The 20,884-nt window shown below is 42.5% G+C and overlaps 1 protein-coding gene across 1 annotated transcript in view; it reads right to left on the bottom strand.

Moving 5' to 3' along the window:
- GTF3C1 (general transcription factor IIIC subunit 1) overlaps positions 1–20,884 on the bottom strand; it is a 41,397-nt gene that overhangs the window by 15,135 nt on the left and 5,378 nt on the right. Inside the window, exons 7-26 of the mRNA XM_036392112.2 lie at positions 19,099–19,254; positions 18,377–18,492; positions 17,040–17,364; positions 15,858–16,069; positions 14,539–14,678; positions 12,741–12,894; positions 11,737–11,840; positions 11,328–11,509; positions 10,708–10,974; positions 9,835–9,980; positions 9,329–9,426; positions 7,716–7,812; positions 6,814–6,991; positions 5,874–6,009; positions 4,780–4,915; positions 2,976–3,057; positions 2,146–2,331; positions 1,503–1,660; positions 453–595; positions 186–267 (exon numbers count right to left, since the gene is read on the bottom strand). Of these exons, the coding sequence (XP_036248005.1) occupies positions 186–267; positions 453–595; positions 1,503–1,660; positions 2,146–2,331; positions 2,976–3,057; positions 4,780–4,915; positions 5,874–6,009; positions 6,814–6,991; positions 7,716–7,812; positions 9,329–9,426; positions 9,835–9,980; positions 10,708–10,974; positions 11,328–11,509; positions 11,737–11,840; positions 12,741–12,894; positions 14,539–14,678; positions 15,858–16,069; positions 17,040–17,364; positions 18,377–18,492; positions 19,099–19,254 (3,098 nt within the window). The remainder of the gene's footprint in view (positions 1–185; positions 268–452; positions 596–1,502; positions 1,661–2,145; positions 2,332–2,975; positions 3,058–4,779; positions 4,916–5,873; positions 6,010–6,813; positions 6,992–7,715; positions 7,813–9,328; positions 9,427–9,834; positions 9,981–10,707; positions 10,975–11,327; positions 11,510–11,736; positions 11,841–12,740; positions 12,895–14,538; positions 14,679–15,857; positions 16,070–17,039; positions 17,365–18,376; positions 18,493–19,098; positions 19,255–20,884) is intronic.

The raw sequence follows: 20,884 nt of genomic DNA, 5'->3' as shown, positions 1-20,884 counted from the left end.
CCTTTGGAAAGCTGCCCTGTCTCCACTTTATCCCAAACCAGCAATGATGCTGCATTTTTACAATGATGCTATTTTAAAAATAGCTAAAGGTTCAAGGGAGAGAAAAGACATGAAATCAGTGCAAGTATTCAGTAATCCAAACAGCATAAAGTACTCTATGAACTTTTGGAATACTTCTCTCCTACCTGTGGATCTTCATAATTATTTTCTCTATTCATGAAATCATCAATGAGGGCTTTATCTTGGTAAACCTCAGCAAGGCAAACTCTGCAAGAGATACAATAGAAGGTGTTGCTCAGAGCTGAAATTTTCCCAGTTCCAAACAGACCTGACAGCAGCAAGGTGCAAACAAGATGAAATTTTTAAGCGACATGAAACAAAAGAAATATGTGGGAGGATCATATCCCTCCAGGAGAATTTAGCCTTTATCTAGAACACAGAAAACTTCTTACTTGTAATTGAGGTAGGTCTGTGGGTTTCTGACAATGTAGCGGGCTCTGCGTCCCACGGAATGGGAGGTTTTGTCCAGGGACTCCTCGAAGCTGGAGTGCATCAGGTCCCTCACCACCTGCCAGGGCACAAAGGGCCCTTTCACCTGCAGGAGGAACAGGGTGTCAGCAGTCAAACCTTGCTGTGTGCACTCATGGTGAGAGCAGGATGAAGCCATGGCTGGTGAAATGTGTGTGCAACAGCCAGCAGTTCTGTGCTTGTCAGACAATGCCCTTTTCTGACCCAGAGATGGGGCAACTGAGAGGTGTTTTAAAGACTTTCATTCCATTTTCAGTCTCATGGGAAGGGTGAGACAATACAGATGTTATAACTCATGCCATCACAATCAGAAGCCAACCATTTCCTAATCACAGTACATTAATTACAATACATTATAAATTACAATACATTATAAATTACAATACATTATAAGTGTTTCTTGGCCTATCAGCTTTAGCTACACCACAGTGCAAATGCCTTAAAGCCAATAATCTAAACCAACCCCTTGTGGGTCCTACCACAATGCATCTTTCATAGTTCTATTTCTCCAAAGTATCTAGTCTTATTTGAAGGCCATCCTTTGAAACTTTTTTCTAGTTCCATTTCTCTCTCAACAGTATCTGTCCTATTCCATGGCATTTCTAAGTCAGCATTTCTTATCTCAAAGTTTGCATACAGATGCACACTGTGTGGGCCTTTTGTCAGGTCCTGACATCTCTCTACAAACCCATTTCCCACATTTCCCCCTCTCTCTTGGATAGAAAAAACTTCCTTGATGGCAGGAACTGTCACTAACACGGTGATGATAATAATAATCAATGAATATAAACCTATTTTGTAAAGATCTTTTAGTTAAGGTGCAAGATTCCATCCTTCAAACAAGTCACCTATCCATGATCCATCATTTGTTTTAATTTGATTTGTCAAATCTCTGCATTTTTGAAGCTGTTTGTGGATGGATACTGAATGGTTAGACAAGGTCACACAACACAGCCTTCCAGCAGTGCTCCCACCTTGGCATTGAGCACGTGGCTGGCAATCCTGCAGAGCATGAGCAGGCTGTCCTCCTGCACGGTCCAGGTCACGCGCAGCCGCGTCATCCTCAGCAGCGCGCTCTGGTCGGCCTTGTCGTGGTAGCGCAGCCGTTTGCTTTTGTCTGCAGAATCCTCTTCTGGCAAATCCAGGGAAACAAAAACAGACATTTATCTCAGCACCTCATATTCTGATTAACTCAAACTTCTAGCTCAGGCTCAGCACCAGTTCAAGTTTGTAAGAATGAGAGGCAAGCAGGGAAGGAAGTTGCAGTCTAGAAGTGAAATGCGGCAATAGCTCTTCCAGGCATGAGAGAACAAACACTTTAATTGGCAAACTGACAACCTAGAGCATCATTCCAAGAACAATCTTTAAGCCAGCTATCAAGAGCTGATAATGGATTGTAGGGAGCTGCTCTGGCACAGACTCTGTGAGGATTCCTCCAGCCTGGGCAGCCGTGGCTCACACACAGCTCATGGGCACAAAGTGCTGCTGCTTCTCCCCATTGACTAAGGCAGCCCACAGACATGGTCACAAAGCTGCCCTGTCCCACACCCTCCTTGCCAAAGCAGCTTCCTGCAGGCCTAGGCATAGTAAAGAATGCTGCTTTTTCCTGTTTCTTACCTTTCTTTTTCTTCTTTGTCTTCTTTCCAACATCTTTCCTAAGCCTCTTCCTCTTTTGGCTTTTTCCACCTCTTACTCGTTTTGTTCGATCCTGGGTTGGTTCTTTAGTTATTTCAATGCATTCCTCTTTCTGGAAAAGTGACTCTGCTCCTACCTTTGCTTCTCCCAAAATATTAATTTTGTTACCTAAAATGACACATATTTACAGCAGTGGAGCTTTATAGCAATGACATTCTACAATGTTAAGGTATAGAGACCAAATGACAAATTTCAGTAAATTAAAAGGCAGATGCTCTCTCAGAACTGCTCTTTGTTAGTCCTATCATTTCATGCCCCTTCTCAGCAGCTCACAGAATAAATTCCTACATTAATGAGGAATCATCAAGTAATTAAGCCTAGTTTACAGTGCACAAACACAAGGGAACCAAGCTGAGGTTTTACATTCAACCTGAAGCATTTTCTCCTCCTTAGCTCAAACATTAGGCAGGATAACAGTGCTACAAAACAATGGTCCCTCTGGACTTTCTGCAAACTGCACATCAGAAATTACAAAGGATAGAAATGATTGTTTTGTAAGAATTTATTTACACATCTATTTTACAGCCCCAGAAGTACTCTAGATCATTCTAAGGAGACAGGACCAGCCCATGATATCAATACTAGATAAAAAATTATTGTTCCATATAGCCAGTAATAGGGAATGAAATCATTTATCTGTTTTACTGCCCCAGGAGCATCCCAGATTACTGGAAGGAGACAAGAACAACCCACACCCTTCATGCTGGGTTTGACAAAGGCAGGAGGAGCTGTGGCACAGTCTCAGGCCTTACCTCCAGTACTGAGTGGCAGGGAGTGTTTGGTGAGGAAGGCTGGGAGTCTTGCTGTCAGCCCATTTTCAGGAACTGTATTTTCCTAAGACAACACAACTTTAAAAAAGGTGACATACAAAAGGGGTGCACTGGTTTTAACAACAATCTACTTTTATAATCTCAGTAGTGTCAGCAATAAATTTTCAGTTTAAAGCAAAAGATCCTTGGCTATAAGATAGAACTCATTTGTATTATTACTACCACACATTAAAATGGCTCCAGAACTTTTCTTAAATCACCCTGGAATGACCACTAGACTGTGAAGGTTAGAAACGTCCTCAGGTTAAAAGCAGTAATTACTGGAAAAGAAATACTTGATTATTTCATTGCTGCAGAGGCTGAGCAGAGTTTGCTGTAAAACAGTGCTAGCATTTGATATTCCAAAGGAACTTCTGAAAAGCACAAAACCAAAATGCAAACACAAACACTGAGTAAATGCCTCCTATAGCACATTCTGCCCATCCTAAATCTGAGCCTGAAGCAACTGCAATGTGTTGGGAGTTTTGCCATTCTCTGCTAAACCCATTTCTCTTGTTGGGGGCAGAAGGTGGTCACGAGATGTGGAGAGGAAAGCAGAGAGGAAAGAGCTGTTGGAGGTTGTGTTACTGCTCAGCAATGAGGTGACTGAACAGCAGACAGAATTAAGAGTGAAATGATCCTGCCTGAGGGAAATAAATTAGCACCTTAATTTTACATCCATTGATAGGCCTTGATTTGTGCACTGCTTAGGGGAGAGTAATTACAGGCAGCTCTGTGAAAGTCCCTGCTCAGTGCCTGGCAATGGTGAAAAAGCAAAGGAAATGTTTGGAATTCTAGGGAAGTAAAGCAACACTAAGCAGCTGCAAAAATCTGTGCTTGGCCACAACCTTAAAGCACTCTCAGATTGTATTTCCACCTTAAAAAGGACAAGTGGAACTATCACAGATTAAAATAAAGGTAGCAAGAATGATTAAAGACAGGACAGTTCCGTGCTGGGAATGGCAGATGTGAGTCTTAAAAAAAGGAGATGAATATGAGAGACATGAGAGATGTTTACAAAAATCCAGTGAAACAGTAAGAAAAATGAAGAATGTATTTTTCACAGCTTCCCTCAGCTCTTCAATTACTGGGGAGCTTAAGGCATCAAAAGGAAGTGGTGGCACATAGCAGGAATTTGAAACACTTTGCTACAGGAGGCTGGGGATAGTAAAGACTTACATATGCTCAAAAACCAGACATATTAATACTAAAAGAAAAAAGCTATTACTGCTTTGAAACATCAGTCCCAGATTTAGAATGGCCTTGAGCCAAAATTGCAGACAGCTGGGAGAGCATTCTGAGGAAATATCCCTTGCTCTTACAAACTTCCATCAGAGACAGGACATTAGCCAGAATTCTGATTTGCATGTGTTGGGCTCCCTATTTTTTAAAAATATTTTTCCTCGTGTATTTCCTTGTTTTGGATGTTCTGCTTTTTGTCTGACAACTCCTATGCTCCAGAAAGGCAAGAGGAACCACTGAGTAGTGTGAACTGCTCACTCATGGAAGTATTTCTCCTTTGGTTGAATGTATTAACAAATTCAAAATTCAGTTTTCAAATAAAATTTATGTCCAATTCTTTCATTCCCTTCAGCACCAAGATTTGACAACATTTGGCACTCATTTCGTTCCAGTGCTGTAAATCCTTACTGAGAGCATGCAAACAGAATTTGGTGTCACTACCTCAACCTTAAGAACATTAAAATTTGGAGAAGTGACTACAGTTTATAAATTTTAAAATACCCACCTTCCTGGTCTTGTTGATGATGTAGCTTGTCCAGATCCAGTTGCGTTTCAGATGCCCATAAAAGCTGGAATCCAGACCTGCAGCTCCCAGCCCATCTCCAGGGATGGATCCATCATCAACCACCTCTCTGCTGCCTCTACCAGCAAGAGGAACAAAACCCACAGGAATTATTTTGTGCAGATTCCTTCTCAGAGCTCTTACTGGTGTGTGTGCAATGTGCAGAACTCTCCCCTTGCCCTCCCAGTTTAGGGGGTAATATTACACCATTAATTACATCCCAAAACTGTTTCTTTCTCAAAGATGTCACAGTCACCCCCAGCCTAACTGCAAGTAAACACCAGAAATCCAATTTAAAAGATTTACTGCCACACTAAGAGACCATATGCAAGTTCAAGCAAGGATCAGTGGAATTGGGTCCCTCAACTCCATTATTTTTTTCAAGGTAACTTGATATATTTACCTGCAACATGGAACTAACTGAAAATACTTTTAAACAGACTGTTTCTTGAAACAGAATGGAATATTGACAGAGCTAAACCACAGTGCACAACACAATCAAAAAAAATTAGCTAGGTTTCTGCATGGCTGTCAGATGTTGTGAGCATGCAACCCTCCCAGGTATTCTGGGTGTGATTAGGCAGAAGATTAAATGCTCCAGAGATCACCTCCAGATCACAGGGCACATTAGAAATTAATCTGCAACCAATTACAGGCAAGTGTAGCACAAAGGGACAGAATTCAGGCTGTGGCACTGGGGGACTGCTGAAGCTACCTGAGATACCATGATAAAAAGCACAGGATCAGGGAAGCCTTCCCTCCCTCCCAACTCTGCTCTCCTCAGGACTCCTGCAACACACATCAGTACTGCTCTGGAAAGAAATCCCAATCTGCTCATCCCATCCCTCTACCACATAACCTGTTTGTCAGCCAAGTTATTGGGAACAAAAACCAGAACTCCATCTCCTTGGACTCATTTCAGCTCTGAACTCCAGAGAACACCCAGCTGAGATGCTCCAGTCTCAAGGGCTGTTGCTACTGAGGAACATCCTGAACCCCTGCACAGCCCCTCTGGCCTGCCCTGCTGCAGCACCTACGTGGTGTACTCCAGCATGGCACACTTCCTTTCCAGGTTGTGTTTGTTCACTGCTGACTCCTGCTCCTTCTCCACGTCCAGGGCACTCTCCTCCCCTGCAAGGTTGCTCCTCTTTGTCCGAGGGCAGCGGACAACTCCTGGACAGACAAAGGGGTTTCACTCTCAGCATGACAGCTCAGAATTCAACTTACCTTCAATCCACCTTGCTCTGGCAAACTACTGCTCCCACATAGTACTGCCATTCTTACCCCTTCTAAATACAACATGCCTGCTTCTCACAGAGAAGGGCTACTGTCAACTTTGATACTTCCAACAGGGCAGCAATGCTTTGAACACAAGTGGATCACAACTTTATACAATTATATGGACACAGCTCCCAACTTTTTTTTTTTTTATGATGCACAGGACAACGTTCCAAAACAGTAGAAGTGGAAAACTGTGGTATTCACATGCCCTCTGAACAGAGAGAGATTTAGCTTTCTCAGATTTCTCCTGAGAGAAGCTGTGAGAGAAGCAGAGAAAAGAATGATCAAAACAATGCCACTCCTGTGTTTGTGCCCATGTGGAATGTGTTCTGGAGATTGTTTACCCGAGGTGATTGCTTGATTGGATTCTGGTGATGGTGTTTGGGATTCATTGACCAACTGGATCCATATGTGTGTGTCAGGACTCTTGGGCAGAGAGTCATGGGTTTTCTAGTTAGTTAGTATAGTTCTTGTTAGTGTAAAATAATGTAATATAGTTTTAGTATAATATAGTATAATAAAGTAATTAATAAGCCTTCTGATACCATGGAGTTCTGCACATCATTCTTCCTGCCCGTCAGGCATCAGCATCTGACAGAAAACCAGAGCCTGGCTCAAGTTCTAGGAAGGGAAGAGGAATTGGGATGTGCCCAGAAGGGGCAGAGAGGGTGCTCAGGGGGTCCAAGTGTGCCATACCCAGGGGTGTGTTCAGGCAGACACACTGCAGATCAAACCAGAAGTTCTCCACGTCCTGCAGGGTGTTGAGGACGTAGGAGCGGCGCTCGAAGGGGCGGCTGCTCTGGGCCAGGTTGTAGTGCAGGTCACAGATGGTGGTGTCCACAATCACAGCATTTCTCTTCATGTACACAAATACCTGCCACACAGAGCACAGCTCAGGCTGTAAACATCACTGAAGCTGCCTCATTAGCAGGACACACCAGCTGGGTTAGGACTGGACAGTTTCTGTCTTTGTTGTTTTTAGCCACTGCTCGGACAGAGGCCACACCCATTCCCACACTATTGCACTGTATTCCCAAACTCCCTTGACAGCAATTCAGAAATTTCCTTTCTAGATTTAGAACAGTTTCTTTTCTCCCTTGTGCACAGGATATTCCAAGTTTCCAGAGAGTAGCTATTTCCTGCAAGTCCTCACTTGGGATTTGAGTGGATGTGTTTGGGGCCTCATTACCTTTCTTATCCTCATAAAGTCTGATTTGCTTTCTCCTTTGCAAGTGCTCTCTATCTAAAAAGATGCATATGAATCTCACTATTTTACTCTGATCAGTGCCTTTATTCTGTGTCAGACATCCAGGCTTAACAGCTTGATGGAAGAGAATGTGTCATACTCATTTTTCATTAAGTCTTGTCAGTCTGGGACCTCCTGGGTCGTTATTGTGTGCAGTGTTCAGCATTATGCATGTGAGTAGTTCCCTTCCAGAGAAAAGAGGTGAAAAATTATCTGCACAACTTACAGGATCACTTGGATCTGAGGTTTGCACATACCTCTGAAGCATCAGTACTTTATTTAAGGTAATGATGAACCCCACATCTTGAAAGATTCATGAAGAGTAACTGCCTTTAATTTTTTTTTTAATTACCTGATCTTTGTCTTGAAACTTCTCTGTTGGGCCAAACTGCAGCAGTCCCATGTAACATAATCTCTGAAGGTTTTCTACCACTGAGAAGATGTACCTCCTGTAGCAATGGTAGGAGTGTTACAATTAGCACTCATGAAAATAGAGAAGTGATACCAGAAAATCCAACATTTTCATGTAGCAACCTGAGCTTTCAGCAAACCACTGAGTTATAGAATTTCTGAAGTGGTATTTTTGCTTGAATTATCAGCCTATGGAAAACATGGAATACCCCAAGGGTCCAAACTTCCTCTCCTAAAATCACAAACTTAGTATTTTAGTCAAATACTAAGCAAAATTTTGCTAGCAAGAAAGAAAATTAGCCAGAAATAACATATGTAAAAATGAATGAAATATGGTCAACAGCAGATCTGCAGACAATTTCATGTTATGTAAAGAAGACAGGAGTAAGAAAACATGACTGCTAAGTACAGGCCTTCTCCATGTATGTATGGAGAACTGGGCAATGATTTGAGGAGTTCAGATTGTTTAGAATCACCTCTCCAAGAAACTGCTCTCAGCTGCTCAAAGCTTTGGCAGTGCAAAAAGTGCAGCATTTTCCATCCTGCATACCTACATCTATGGCAAAATCCTGGCAGCTGTAGGAACCTTCTGCAAGATTTAGGCTCTGAGACAGTTTGTAAAAAATTAGCTTTGCCCACATTTAACTTCACTAAGATCTAATTAAATGCAGTTAAACGGGAGTTGGATTTTGGCAAGAGTTTTCTCTGGGGGTCAGAAAGATCAAGCTTAGAAATTTGGCTCAGTTAGAAGTTTTAGTGAAAGGAGGCTGAAGAGACAGCTTGGTTATGTGTCATATTGTTTTGCATCACCCCATCAGATGGAACCTGCAGATTTCAGAAAACGCCATCAATCCAGTTTCTAATTGCTAAGATTTAACAATAGGTCTGGAATTGCAAACCTGGGCTGCCCATGAGCCTTGGCTGCTGATACTGCCCAGCCCTGCTCCCTCACCAAAGGCACATTTGCAGGTTTGGAAAATGTCATATAAACCTCCAACCATTCACAAATTGTCTGCAGTGCCTTTCTGGGGAAAACTAGCATGGTGCTCTTCATTCCACACATTCACATCACTTTCCTTTCTTCAGTCCAACCTCAAGTTTTACATCTCCTGGAAGAGAAATGGCAAACCATGGCAGATGTGCCATGGAGAGTATGAGGAGAAACTGAATGTGTGAGAGGCAGGAGCTGGGAAATGTGGCACCTCTGGAAAGATTTATGAAGGACAGCAACACTTAGACCCTATTAAATTCTGAATTTAGCAGCAGTCTGGAGTGTGTTTTATAAAGAAACAACATCCTGCTCATGAGTTATGAAGGACAGAACCTCCCAGCTCTCAAGCACTGCCTGACAGCATACATGAATATTGTTTATTAGTTTCTTATTACCTTCTATTTGGGAGAGAAAAATACAGTTTGGCACACTATCCTTTGAGGATTGATGGTCCTTGTCTTAAGAGCCACAGTTCTCTTTGACACAGACAGGAAATAACTGAGAAAACAACCACCCACTGTTGGTTCTTCTCTAGAGCCTCTTATTTTGACTCAGCTGCTTACCTTTTGTAGAGGAGCTGCTGTCGGACTGACCTTGGAAGAAATCTGATCAGAGTGTGCTTTTTTAGTGGATCATTTAAAAAATCTTCCAGACCTTCCACCTAGAATTATTTTAGAAGTTAATCAAAATGCAAAACGTAGCTATCCCCCCAAGTATAAAGCTTTGCTTCCAGAATTGCCTACTAAAATATTTTCTAAGTAAACCTTACTGCTTTTGTAAAATGCTTAAACATTAGTCTTGTTAATCAATAAGGCAGAGGATTCAGTGAGATTATAAAAAGCTCTTGGCAAAATAGTAGCTTTAAAATTTGCAGTATTACAGGGCTATGCATTTTTTTTTTCAGTGAGCCTGTGAAAAGCAACTAACTACTTTTTCTGTAAAAGACTGAAGTGTCTCCTCTCCTCTCCAGGGTCTAGTTTTGCTAAAACAGATTAAGGGAATATTTGTTCCAGCCTATAGGTACAGCTGCCATCATCAGACATTGAAGGGAAACAAAAGAGCACCTTACCTTGTAGCTGACTTGTACAATCTGAACAAAGACTGAGAGAGGCAAGCAGAGGAGGATGTCACTGACCAGAGCCCATCCAAAGCCAAACTCCCTGTGCACGGGCAGGGGAGGGATGTAACGCATCCAGGAGGAGTCATCCACGTACACTGCCAAAAGAGCACAGCCTCAGGCACACCAAAGCCAACACACCAAGAGTCTCTACACTGCCAAAAGAGCACAGCCTCAGGCACACCAAAGCCACACTCACAACAAGAGCCTCTACACTGCCAAAAGAACACAGCCTCAGGCACACCAAAGCCAACACTCACACCAAGAGTCTCTACACTGCCAAAAGAGCACAGCCTCAGGCACACCAAAGCCAACACTCACACACCAAGAGTCTCTACACTGCCAAAAGAGCACAGCCTCAGGCACACAGCCTCAGGCACACCAAAGCCAACACTCACACACCAAGAGTCTCTACACTGCCAAAAGAGCACAGCCTCAGGCACACCAAAGCCAACACACCAAGAGTCTCTACACTGCCAAAAGAACACAGCCTCAGGCACACCAAAGCCAACACTCACACACCAAGAGCCTCTACACTGCCAAAAGAACACAGCCTCAGGAACACCAAAGCCACACTCACACCAAGAGTCTCTACACTGCCAAAAGAGCACAGCCTCAGGCACACCAAAGCCACACTCACACCAAGAGTCTCTCTGGGACTGCTCAAGCACAACACAACTGGCAGGTCACAGCTGAAAATCCAAAATGGCCTGAAAATTCTCTAAACCCTTGATCTTCAAACCTTTCTGAAGTAGACTTTTATCTGTTTTGCAGTGTTGAACCACGGTAAGGACTGTAATTAAGTCAGGATGTGCCACTTCTTACCTGTTTGATTAGACAGATCTACTTCTGTCTCCTGTGCAGAGCTCTCAGGATTCACCACAGTTGTCACAATTTCTAAGGTCCCATCTGGTTGTGCTTCAATTACAGCTGCATTCTCATCCAGCCCTTTTGTTTTCTCACCATCATTTCCTCCTTTTTGCCGTGTTTCATTTAAAGGGTGTCCATAAATTAAGTACCAGAGGAACATGTGGACCATTCTTAAACGGGGCATTTTGGGAAGAAAGCCAAGAGAACGTCCAAGTCCTGGAACTGGGAGGGAAGATTAAAGACCAAATAGAAACAAGAAGAGGATTAGAGCAGGAGAAACAGCTCCCTGCACAAAAATAATATGAAGTAAAGTGGAAGAGAAGATGGGCAGTTGAAAGCAAAAGTACATTACAAATAGTAAAGAAGTAGTAGTAAATACAAATGCTCCAGTTCACAATTGTAGAAACCACAAGCAGCTAAGAAAACATTGGATAAGTTAGACTGGTTTAATATAAATCAAATTTTATTTCTATAGGAGGAGAAAAAAAAAATTGTATCTTAGGAGACATCTGGACATTATTATTAATAATAAATGGGAAGGTGAAGGATGACAGAAACCCCAAAGCTGGCTGTACCTGTAACAGGATGATAGCTCTTTAGCTGTGCTATGGCCATTTTATCATCAGTTTTTCCTGCCCGACTATTATCAGCTTTGCATGAGCTTTCTTGTGCATTTCCTGAGTCAGGAACTGCCTCTTGTCCCTGGTTTTCCTCCTCACCACGCTCCTGGGATGTTGGTGTCTGGGGGACTTTAATCCTGTAGTAAAACCACACAGCACTTAGGTAAAAAATAAGCAGAGCTCAATTCCTGTTCTTCCCTGACTTCAGGAGATTTCAGCACGTCGCCTCAGCTTCGTGCTTCCGTTTCTCTGTTGCTAAAGAACAGGTTGTTTGTTTGGCTTTTTTTTTTTTTTTTTGCTTACCTTGTGTTTATTTTTGCATACCCTGGATAAGCCAAGCTCCCCCAGGCCATGCCAGACTTGCCTGTTTGCAGTGCTGGAGTTGGAGATGCGGAACCGCACCTGCTCGATGGCGCTTTTCACCAGGGGATCACTGGGACTCACTGAGGGGTGCACAACAAACTCCACCTGTCCACAGCAGCACAACACAAACAAAAGGTGTCTATGGAGATACTGGCTCTTAATCAGATGCATAATCACCTGAGATTAACAGTTAATTGATTTCATTTTTGGATGAAAATTCCTGTTGCTACTTTGTATTAAACAAGAGGTCAAAGTACATGGTCTTCGTACCAATAAACTGCTAATGACATTTCTACAGACCTTGGGGTTTGGGTTTTTAAAAGCTGAAATATCTGAGAAACAAGTACTTTGACTTGTAAATATTAGGCTGAGGGGGAAAAATGAAAAGTCAGAGCTCATTAGGTGAAAGGCCAAGCTAACATGTATTGCTGCTGAAAGCACACACACAATTCAGATTGGTGAGATTTCGTATGTGCTCTACACTAATTATGCAGCAGGTCATTTTCAGTGCATTCAATTCTGTGCTTATGAGCACTTCACACTAGAGTAAGTGACAAGTCTCAGCTCTACAACCACTGACTTCCATAAACCTCAGTAACAGTAGGTTTTTGTTTTAAAATTAAAAATCACATTCTATAAATTTCAACTCAGAAGCTCACTGAGGATTTTTCACACACTCTTGGCTTTCAAAAGGGATTAAACAGATTTTTGGTGCAGCCTGGCAGTGCAGAGAAAGAACAATGAATCACAGAACAGATAAGCAGCAGAATCTCTGGGAAGAGAGATTCAGAGACTTTGATCTCTGGCCTATTCCTTGGTCTCAATTATCTGCAGCCCAATAACAGAAAGCAGCGATCTGGCTCTCACAGTAGCTTAGTTTGACATGAAGCCTCTGGGTAGCTCCCCTGTGGGCTCTGCTACAAGAAGTGAAGTCAGCCATGCATTCCAGCAAAAAGGCCCAGGGCACAGTGAGAAGTGAGCTGAAGGCTGTGTCTGTGCTGTCACCTTTTTGCTGATGCCATCCTGGATGACCGTGGTGCGGTAGAGCCTGAGGAGCCCGTCCCGCGCCAGCCTCTGCACCAGCCGCACGATGGACTTCTTGCAGCACTTGGTGGAGACACCCTCTTGCTTCTCTTGATCCATCACCATCTTCTGAAGTCTGAAAGATGCCAAAGATACCTTGCATTTTAAGGCCAGCAATGCTCCAAATTGCCTAAGTGGTTGGTTAGAGGATGTGGGGTTAATGGCCATTTCTTTCCCTGCTCCCTCTTCCCTTTTGCTTGAGGCAACTGGGAACTTTGCTTTGCATTTCAGCTCTATTTTCTTTGTACTCAATCTTTCCCTTGTTAGGGGAGAACTGCTGTTCTGATGACAGCAAATTCTCAATGTCTGATTCCCCTGTGCATGGCTACAGTGCAATTATGACTGCAGCCTCCCTAAGGTCAGGAGAACCTACAGCTTTTTTAGTTGAGATTTAACAAATGCAGTCAGTTCTTGCAGTTGTGAGCTCAGTTCAGCTTGAGGCAGAAAAGGTTTAATCAGTGGTTTCAGAGCACAGAAATGACTCCTGCATTCACAACATGGATACAGACACACATATCCCACCATTTGAAGCCAGCTCCCTTCTCCCTTCTTCCCTTGCCACAGTTGGCAGGGGTGTGCTCACACCTTACTCTCCCCCCGTGCCTGTTCCCATGCACTTTCCCACAAATGTCCCAGGCCCTAATTCCGGGCTCCTGGGGAATCAATTCTGAAAAATACCTGGCACATAACAAGGGAATGAAGCAATAACTTAAGGTACACACAGACATCAACTGTCCCAAAAGATTACCACATCCTGGTAATTAACAAATGGAAGGCAAACACCAGTAAATATCCTTGGCAGAGAACTTCCACTGATTCTGAGGAACCTGTGAGGAACCTGTTGGCAGCACTGAAGGGACAGCAGAGACCTGAAATAGCTTCTAAGCCTGTGCTTGGATGAGACTCAATCAATCACTGCTGAGGCTGGTGCCAGATGAGGCTCTAATTTTGTAACACTCTGCAATTAAACAAGGTGACAGAAGGTTTCAAAATTCTCAGACCAGAGGAGAGTGAGGCCATGATTTCTTACTTAATTCCTACAGCAAGCAGCCCTGGGTACACTGACATGCCAGGATCTCTGTGCTGACACAGAAGATGGATGGTGCAACACTATTTGTGACAACACAGCACTGCCAATTTAGGATCCAGCAGAGCACCAGAATTCCCATTTCTTTTTGGAGACGAAATCTTAAAGGGCTGAAAGACATTATAACATTTAGGGAAGTATCTCCAGCTTAGATAAGGTGTTAGGAGAAGAGATATAACACCACATAAAACTGCACTGACAAGCAAACTTTGAGGGCCTTGCTAGGATGCCAGTGAGCAGCGACATGAAAACCTGAGTCTCTCCAGTCCATACAGAACAACACACGAACAAAGATGAGATAAAACTGATGCAGATGCAAGAATCCTGCAGCAGGGAAGGGCTGTACCTTACAGTGACTGGGGTCACAGTGATCCCAAGTTTGGCACACTGTGAAGGGATAAATAAGTGAAGGGATAAATAAGTTCTTTGATGTGTATTTATGAGACATGGAACAAACGAAAGCACTCTTGTGTAATTATCTGCATGGACTATTGCTGCTTCCAAAGAGCTGATTAAGATTCAACCGCCCTCTCCATCCTTACAGCAACGGTGCCAGCAGGGACAAGCCAAGGCAGAAGGAACAAGCCCCCAGTGCTCCCAGCACCCCAGAGAGGAGGCTCAGCCCTGGCTCACGTGAAGAGGCTCTCGATGAGGCGCAGGTTCCTCACGGCCTCCACGATGAGGTTGCGGCGTTTCAGCAGCCTGTAGGTCTCATGGGGCCTCTCCAGCGCCGCCGCCTTGCAGCGCTTCTCCTTCCTGGGGCCACAGGGCTTCTGGGGACAGCACAGCACAGCACAAGGGGACATCAGCCAGCCTGTCTGCAGCTGAGCAATTCCCCATCCGTCACCCTGATTTTTGAAGTTTTTCTAAGCTTTCTGATGTTTACATTCTTGTAACGAACTTTCTCACACACTTGTTTCACATTCTTTTATGGAAGAGGAGTGTCACAGACATCTTTTCCTCCTGAGAAGCTGAGAGGCCTCAGGAACAAAATGTAAACACTGATTATCTGCTGTTGTGGAATGCAACAGGTTCATCTGGGATTGGCCCATGTTGGTTGTTTCTAATTAATGGCCAATCACAGTCAGCTGCTCGGACAGAGAGTCTGAGCCACAAGCCTTTGTTATCATTCTTTCTTTTTCTATTCTTAGCCAGCCTTCTGATGAAATCCTTTCTTCTATTCTTTTAGTATAGTTTTAACGTAATATATATCATAAAATATATTTTATATATCATATATAAATATGATAATAATATATATATATAATATAATATATTATATTATGATAATAATATATATCATAAAATAATAAATCAAGCCTTCTGAAACATGGAGTCAGATCCTCGTCTCTTCCCTCATCCTAAGACCCCTGTGAACGCTGTCACAGAGGAGAAATTTGATGGACTGTTGGTTTGTCCAGTGTCATTGGAGAGGTGGCACTGTCACCCTCCAATCCACTGGCACTTTTGGAAATCTATAAATGTTGGAGTCAGAAATTAAACGTGCTCTTTTTACCTTGGAAGAACATGTCATGTTATTTTGTGTCCTATAGCGACACCCGTTTGGATGGATTTATTTATAATGAACTCCTCAGATGAAGATTGTCTCTTATCTCCACTTCCCAGGAAGGCAGACAGGGGATGATAAGCAGCCCTTGTGTGCTACATTAAGCTATGACATGCATTCATTCAGCACACAATTTGGAGGGCACCAGGGAACTAACCCAGAACTGTATTTTGGACATCTACCCTCCTATCACCTGGAAAAATTTTCACTTATATTTACAATGCAGTGCAGCCAAAATATGAATGTACTTTGAAATTAATTTAAAAAATCCCAAAATAATTTGATAAATAAATACAAAAACTCTAGTTTGAGGATTTGCTATAAGAGTACAAAACATGCTCAGGCAGCTGTATCAACAAGAAGATATTAAGACATGTGATCTTACCTTAGGATCTTCAAGTCTGACTTCCTCCACCTCAGCCACATCTCCATCTTCATCCGTGGGATGAGCACAGGTAGAAACACTGGACTCCTGCTTTAGAGTTCCCAAAGTAGAACTATCCCCTGAAATGTTGTCTGGGAGCTCCTCAGGATCTTCAAGAATTTGAGGGGAAGGCTGCCTCTTTCCCTGAGACTTCACAGCTGCTGGCTTTGAGCCTGGTTTGAGAACAAAAAAGCTTGTAATTGTTCTGCTCTCCCTGCTCAGCTTTCTCTCTAAGAGGCATTCTCCCATCTACCCAGGAAGCTGCACTTAAAAGCATTCTGCTGCACTTTTCATACATTCTGCCCTGCTGGAAGCAGTGGTTTGACCATGAAAGACTGCATTCAGCCTCCAAAAGTTAAGCTAAAAAAAAAAGTGAACTCTCTGTCATCAAATAATTCTCTCCACCCAGAAACCTTTTCACAGCTTGGAAAGTCATGAAGGGTTTATCCAGAAACTGCTGTCTGAAGAAAGGAGAGTTTCTGTCTCAAAGATTCTCAAGCTCTGTCAGAAACATGACTCTTCTGACTCAAAGCAGAATAAGAATTTAATACTACTCCAAAGATAATCTATATAGAAAAAACAGAGATCTCCTCTCTTACATTGGAGTTTATCAGAGAAGTTGTAGGAATATCTAAATGGGTTTAAAAAATTAAGTAAAAAAAACCCCCCACTATGTCTTTTTAAATATGTCCCCCACAGGCTGGTAGCTTTCACATTAACATGTTCCAGATAACTGAAGAACAAGCTGAGGTGACTTCTGGGGTCAAGATATTTTTGTTACAAAATACTCAGGTGAGTAAGGCTATGGGTGAAGTCATCCCAGCCTTGAATATCCAAGGAGCACAGTGTGTGAGCTCAGGGAAAAGGGGAGACATGGCATGGGGTCAGGAGAGGCAGCACAAACACTACTGGGACACAGACAGCAGGCCACACTTCAGCCCTGACAGTCTCCAGAGGTTACCACACTTGGTGTTTCAAACCAGAACAATCTGGGGGCAAAGCAGGGAAATAACCAAACAGGCTTAAAAATAAATATGTGGCCAAAAGCCATAATGGAAGCTAATAACATGTTATTTGTTCTTTAATGAAATGACCCATAAGAAAAATGCAGGTTGCTCTCCAGATTTGCAAATCACAAATTACCTTTGGCTGGTGTTGTCTGCTGGACATCATCTTGGACATGTGATTTCACTGGAGAACCAGAGTTGGCTTTTTGAGCTTTTCCTCTCTTCTTCCTGTCCTTCCCTTCTTCCTCATGGTCAGACTCTGAGGCCACAGCCTCCTCTTCTGCAGGAGATGCCTCTTCCACAGGTGGGGAATCTTCTGGCACCAGAGCCAAAGTAACTGTAGCCAGCTGCTCACTCCTGGCCTTCTCCCTCTCAAACTGACGGTTCAAATCACTCTCCTCTGCAAAAATGTAGGAAATGTATTTTGTTGTCCTTTGCCGACCTTCATCCTCCATAAAACCCTGAGGAAACAGTTGGAATGTTATTTTACCACCTTGCTTCTCCATTCTATCAGTGTTCTCCAGCATCAACAGAGGGAAAATGTTCTCAGTGTTATTCCCACCCATCAAAAGATATAATATTATTTTTTTAAGTAACAAAAATGTCCCTAACCTTCATGTAGAGAAATCAAAAGGAATTCTGTGCCTGAAAAGTAAACAAATCTACATTACCAGTGCATTAGAATGAAACTCCTACGGTATGTGGGATGGAGAAAAGTCTGAGGAAGAACAAACTGTGTGTATTCAGAGTGGAAATCAATTTTTTTCAGAACAAAAATGTTTGTGAAATAAGGGCACTGCAGCTCCCTGAGTGACTCAGACTTCAGTGGAAGTCTGCCCTGTCTGCTCCAGCAGGGATCTACAAACTCACACACTCCACTAATCAATAAGGGAAGATTTCATTTTCACAGCTGACTGGGGGAAAATATGTTAGATATTCCAATGGTTTATACAGCTTGTTTTTAACTCTACAGAACATTCTATTAAATGACAGGATTTTTCAAAAAAAATTCCCCATTGAGGGAAGATGGCAATTATCCTGCCTTTGTGGAAAGGGACTATTGGGCATGCAAGACATGACATCTGGACTTGTCTAGTGAAATAAAAAACCACTGAAATATCTGGAAATAAGAAGTGTAACCATAACTCCTAGAGAAGTAACTGTTTTGCTCCAAATTTCCTGGTATTTTCAAAAGGGAAGTAGATTAATGATCTTACATGGACAGAGGGTCTTTGAGAAGATTCTTCAGTGCTCTGATTAGAGCAGGTTGCAATCCTAATACTGAAACCCTTGCCTTACACACTTTTTCCTCAACTGAATTAATTCTCTTTTCAATCTTACCAGGACTCTCCCACTGTCATTCTCAAATCTCTGCTGTTTCTAATGTTTAAGGTTAACAGTGTTATTCCCAAAATAACCAAAATTGTACCTTCAGTTTCAAAAAGTATCTGAATTATTTTATTTTAGCCTTACCTTGACAACTTTGTACCTCTCCAGAAGACGACAGAGCATCCTGGCTTCCAGCTTCCCCACATTCATAGCCAGGCGAAGTTCAGCCTGAGAAATACCTTTGGTTCCTCTACTTTCAACTGTTGCAGAAAGAAAAACAAAAAACAATATCTCAGGGAAAGAATCTGACTGAATTTTATATATATATCTATTTCTATGTACATTAATATTTCCCTGAACAACACTATATGCCAGAATATTAAATTTAAGATTCCCCACTAACTAAAGACAGTTTTACAGACACATAAAGTATTCAGCCAAATACTGTCATAAAGCACAATTTTACATGAAGCAGTGCCCAGCAGAATGAGGTATGGAGGTGACAGCTACAAATTAGAAGCATGGATGATTTTTCTTCCCTGGCAGCTTTCCACAGTTAGATATTAATTTCTCCATTTGGAAAGGAAAAGAGATAGGAGAATAATGAACACTGTTTGCTTCATCTTTTCTCATCCCATCAAAACATCCTGTTTCTGCTGGGTAGTTGCTAAGCTTCCAGGAAGGGCTAACAGGTGGCAGCATCTCCAGTCTAATCTGGATTTAAAGCTCATTTTGCTATGAAAAAATGACACTTTCTGATACAAAAGCAACCAGAATGTAAAACCACTTGCAATATACACATTTCTTTTATACTACAAGGAGTAAGGAGGTAATGGAAAAGTCTTCAGGTGTCTTAAATCACCTACTTAACTGATAAGCCTGGGTGAGCATATCCCTTTCACAAACAATATCCACAGGCTGAACCACTTTTGTGATGATCTCTTCATCATCATCATGATAATCTTCCATTTTCTTCCGAAATTCCTTCAGCAGCTTAAGGCAACGGACCATGACATCAGTCCCTGTGAAAAATGAGTGTTAGTAACAACTTCTAACAAAGTGCAGGGGGTGTGCACTGCTTCAAACAATTTGACTTTTTTCTCAACATGAAGAAGTAGCAGTGCAATGGGGAACAAATGATTAAAGAGAGCTGGGTATTTCTAGGAAAGGTTTGCAACAGCTTTGTATGAATCCCTTTGTATGAATCTTTGCATGAATCCCTTTGTATTAATCTTTGTATGAATCTGGCAATCAGGTGAATTTTTGAGGTGCTCCAAACCTTCACATCTGTGCCAATGCTAGGACTGTCCAGGGGGAGAAACTTTCACAGCATAAATAAATCAATGGAGGGATTAAGTGCTGATGCCCAGAATTACAGCTGGAGAACACTTATTTGACTGGGAGATCACTCACTGGATATTAACCCTTTCCTTTTTACAAGGACAGAACACACTGCTGCCCACCAGCCACAAGATTCTTGTTGACTTAATTCCACATCTTAGCTTGTTCCTGTCCATCAGCTGTGCTGTGCAAACTCTCCACTCACTGGGACCTCCCAGCAAAGGGCAGAGTGAGGACAGATGGCTGCAGAAGAGCTGAGTTCCTGCTCTCCTCAGTGTCACTGAGCTCCTGCTGGACCCTTCACAGCAGTTGGGGTTACTGGACTCTGCCACTCTGGCAAATTGCAGTGATTCAGGAGCTGCAGCAGCAGCCAGCTCATCCTGCAGCACTGGGGAGAACATCTCCAGCCATTCCTCTGCTACACACTGCTGTGAAAAGGCCAGGTGAAGGCTTTAGCTGGAATCACTAAGGTTTCAGCTGATGAATTTTATCTTGTGTTTATGTATCTGAGCAGTTGCTGATGCCCAGCTGACACAAAGTTAACCCACTGTCACTTCACCGTGCGACTGTGCTCCAGCCCACATGACTCCATTATTTTCCCTCAAGCTGAATCCTTTCCCTAGGATGCTGCTTAGGATTTAAGTGCTGACATTTTGGTAGGGTTGCAAGCACTGTTATTACATCCTTTGTATTTCTACAGCCCATTAATTTTCACTGGAAGCAGTATTTGAAAAAACAAACAAACAAAAAAACTCCTCATAGAAAAGAAATCCCCCAAAACAAATCAGTTCCTTTTCCTTTAGCTCCTGCTGCCCAATAATGTTCTTCCCATAGCAGATGCTCTGGCTTCATCCTCAGTGTGTCCCACATATTTCTATCTTCTTTCCTGTGTAACTCCAGAGATTAAACTATCTTGATCTCTGCTGAAAATCAGCTATTATTAATTCATCCTCCTTTAATACCTAGTGTTTTAAGGCATTTTTGTGGATTTTCAGCTTTTACATCTGTAAGATGGAATTATCATTCAAGTGAAAGATTCATCAAGTGGCATTTTTCCCAACAAATTTAAGCAGTAAATGCAGCTGCTGTTTTGCCCATCTCTGACAGAGCATAAAACACCAGGTTTGTAAGTGGACTTGTATTTTCTTGTCTTCTAAGTAAATACCTTAATTGCAAGTTAAATGCTTTTACTACTGCCTATAAACTGTTTTTAGAAGGGCTGTCTGGTCTTTTGGGTGCTATTTCCAAGTGTTTGCAGCTCATTAGAACACCCCTGAAAGACCTGGGTCATTTCTCTCTCAGCCATGATTG

This window comes from Molothrus ater, chromosome 16 (assembly GCF_012460135.2).
Source record: "Molothrus ater isolate BHLD 08-10-18 breed brown headed cowbird chromosome 16, BPBGC_Mater_1.1, whole genome shotgun sequence".
Taxonomy (NCBI): domain Eukaryota; kingdom Metazoa; phylum Chordata; class Aves; order Passeriformes; family Icteridae; genus Molothrus; species Molothrus ater.
The sequence above is the reverse complement of the archived record's forward strand: the minus strand, read 5'-3'. Positions and strand labels throughout refer to the sequence as shown.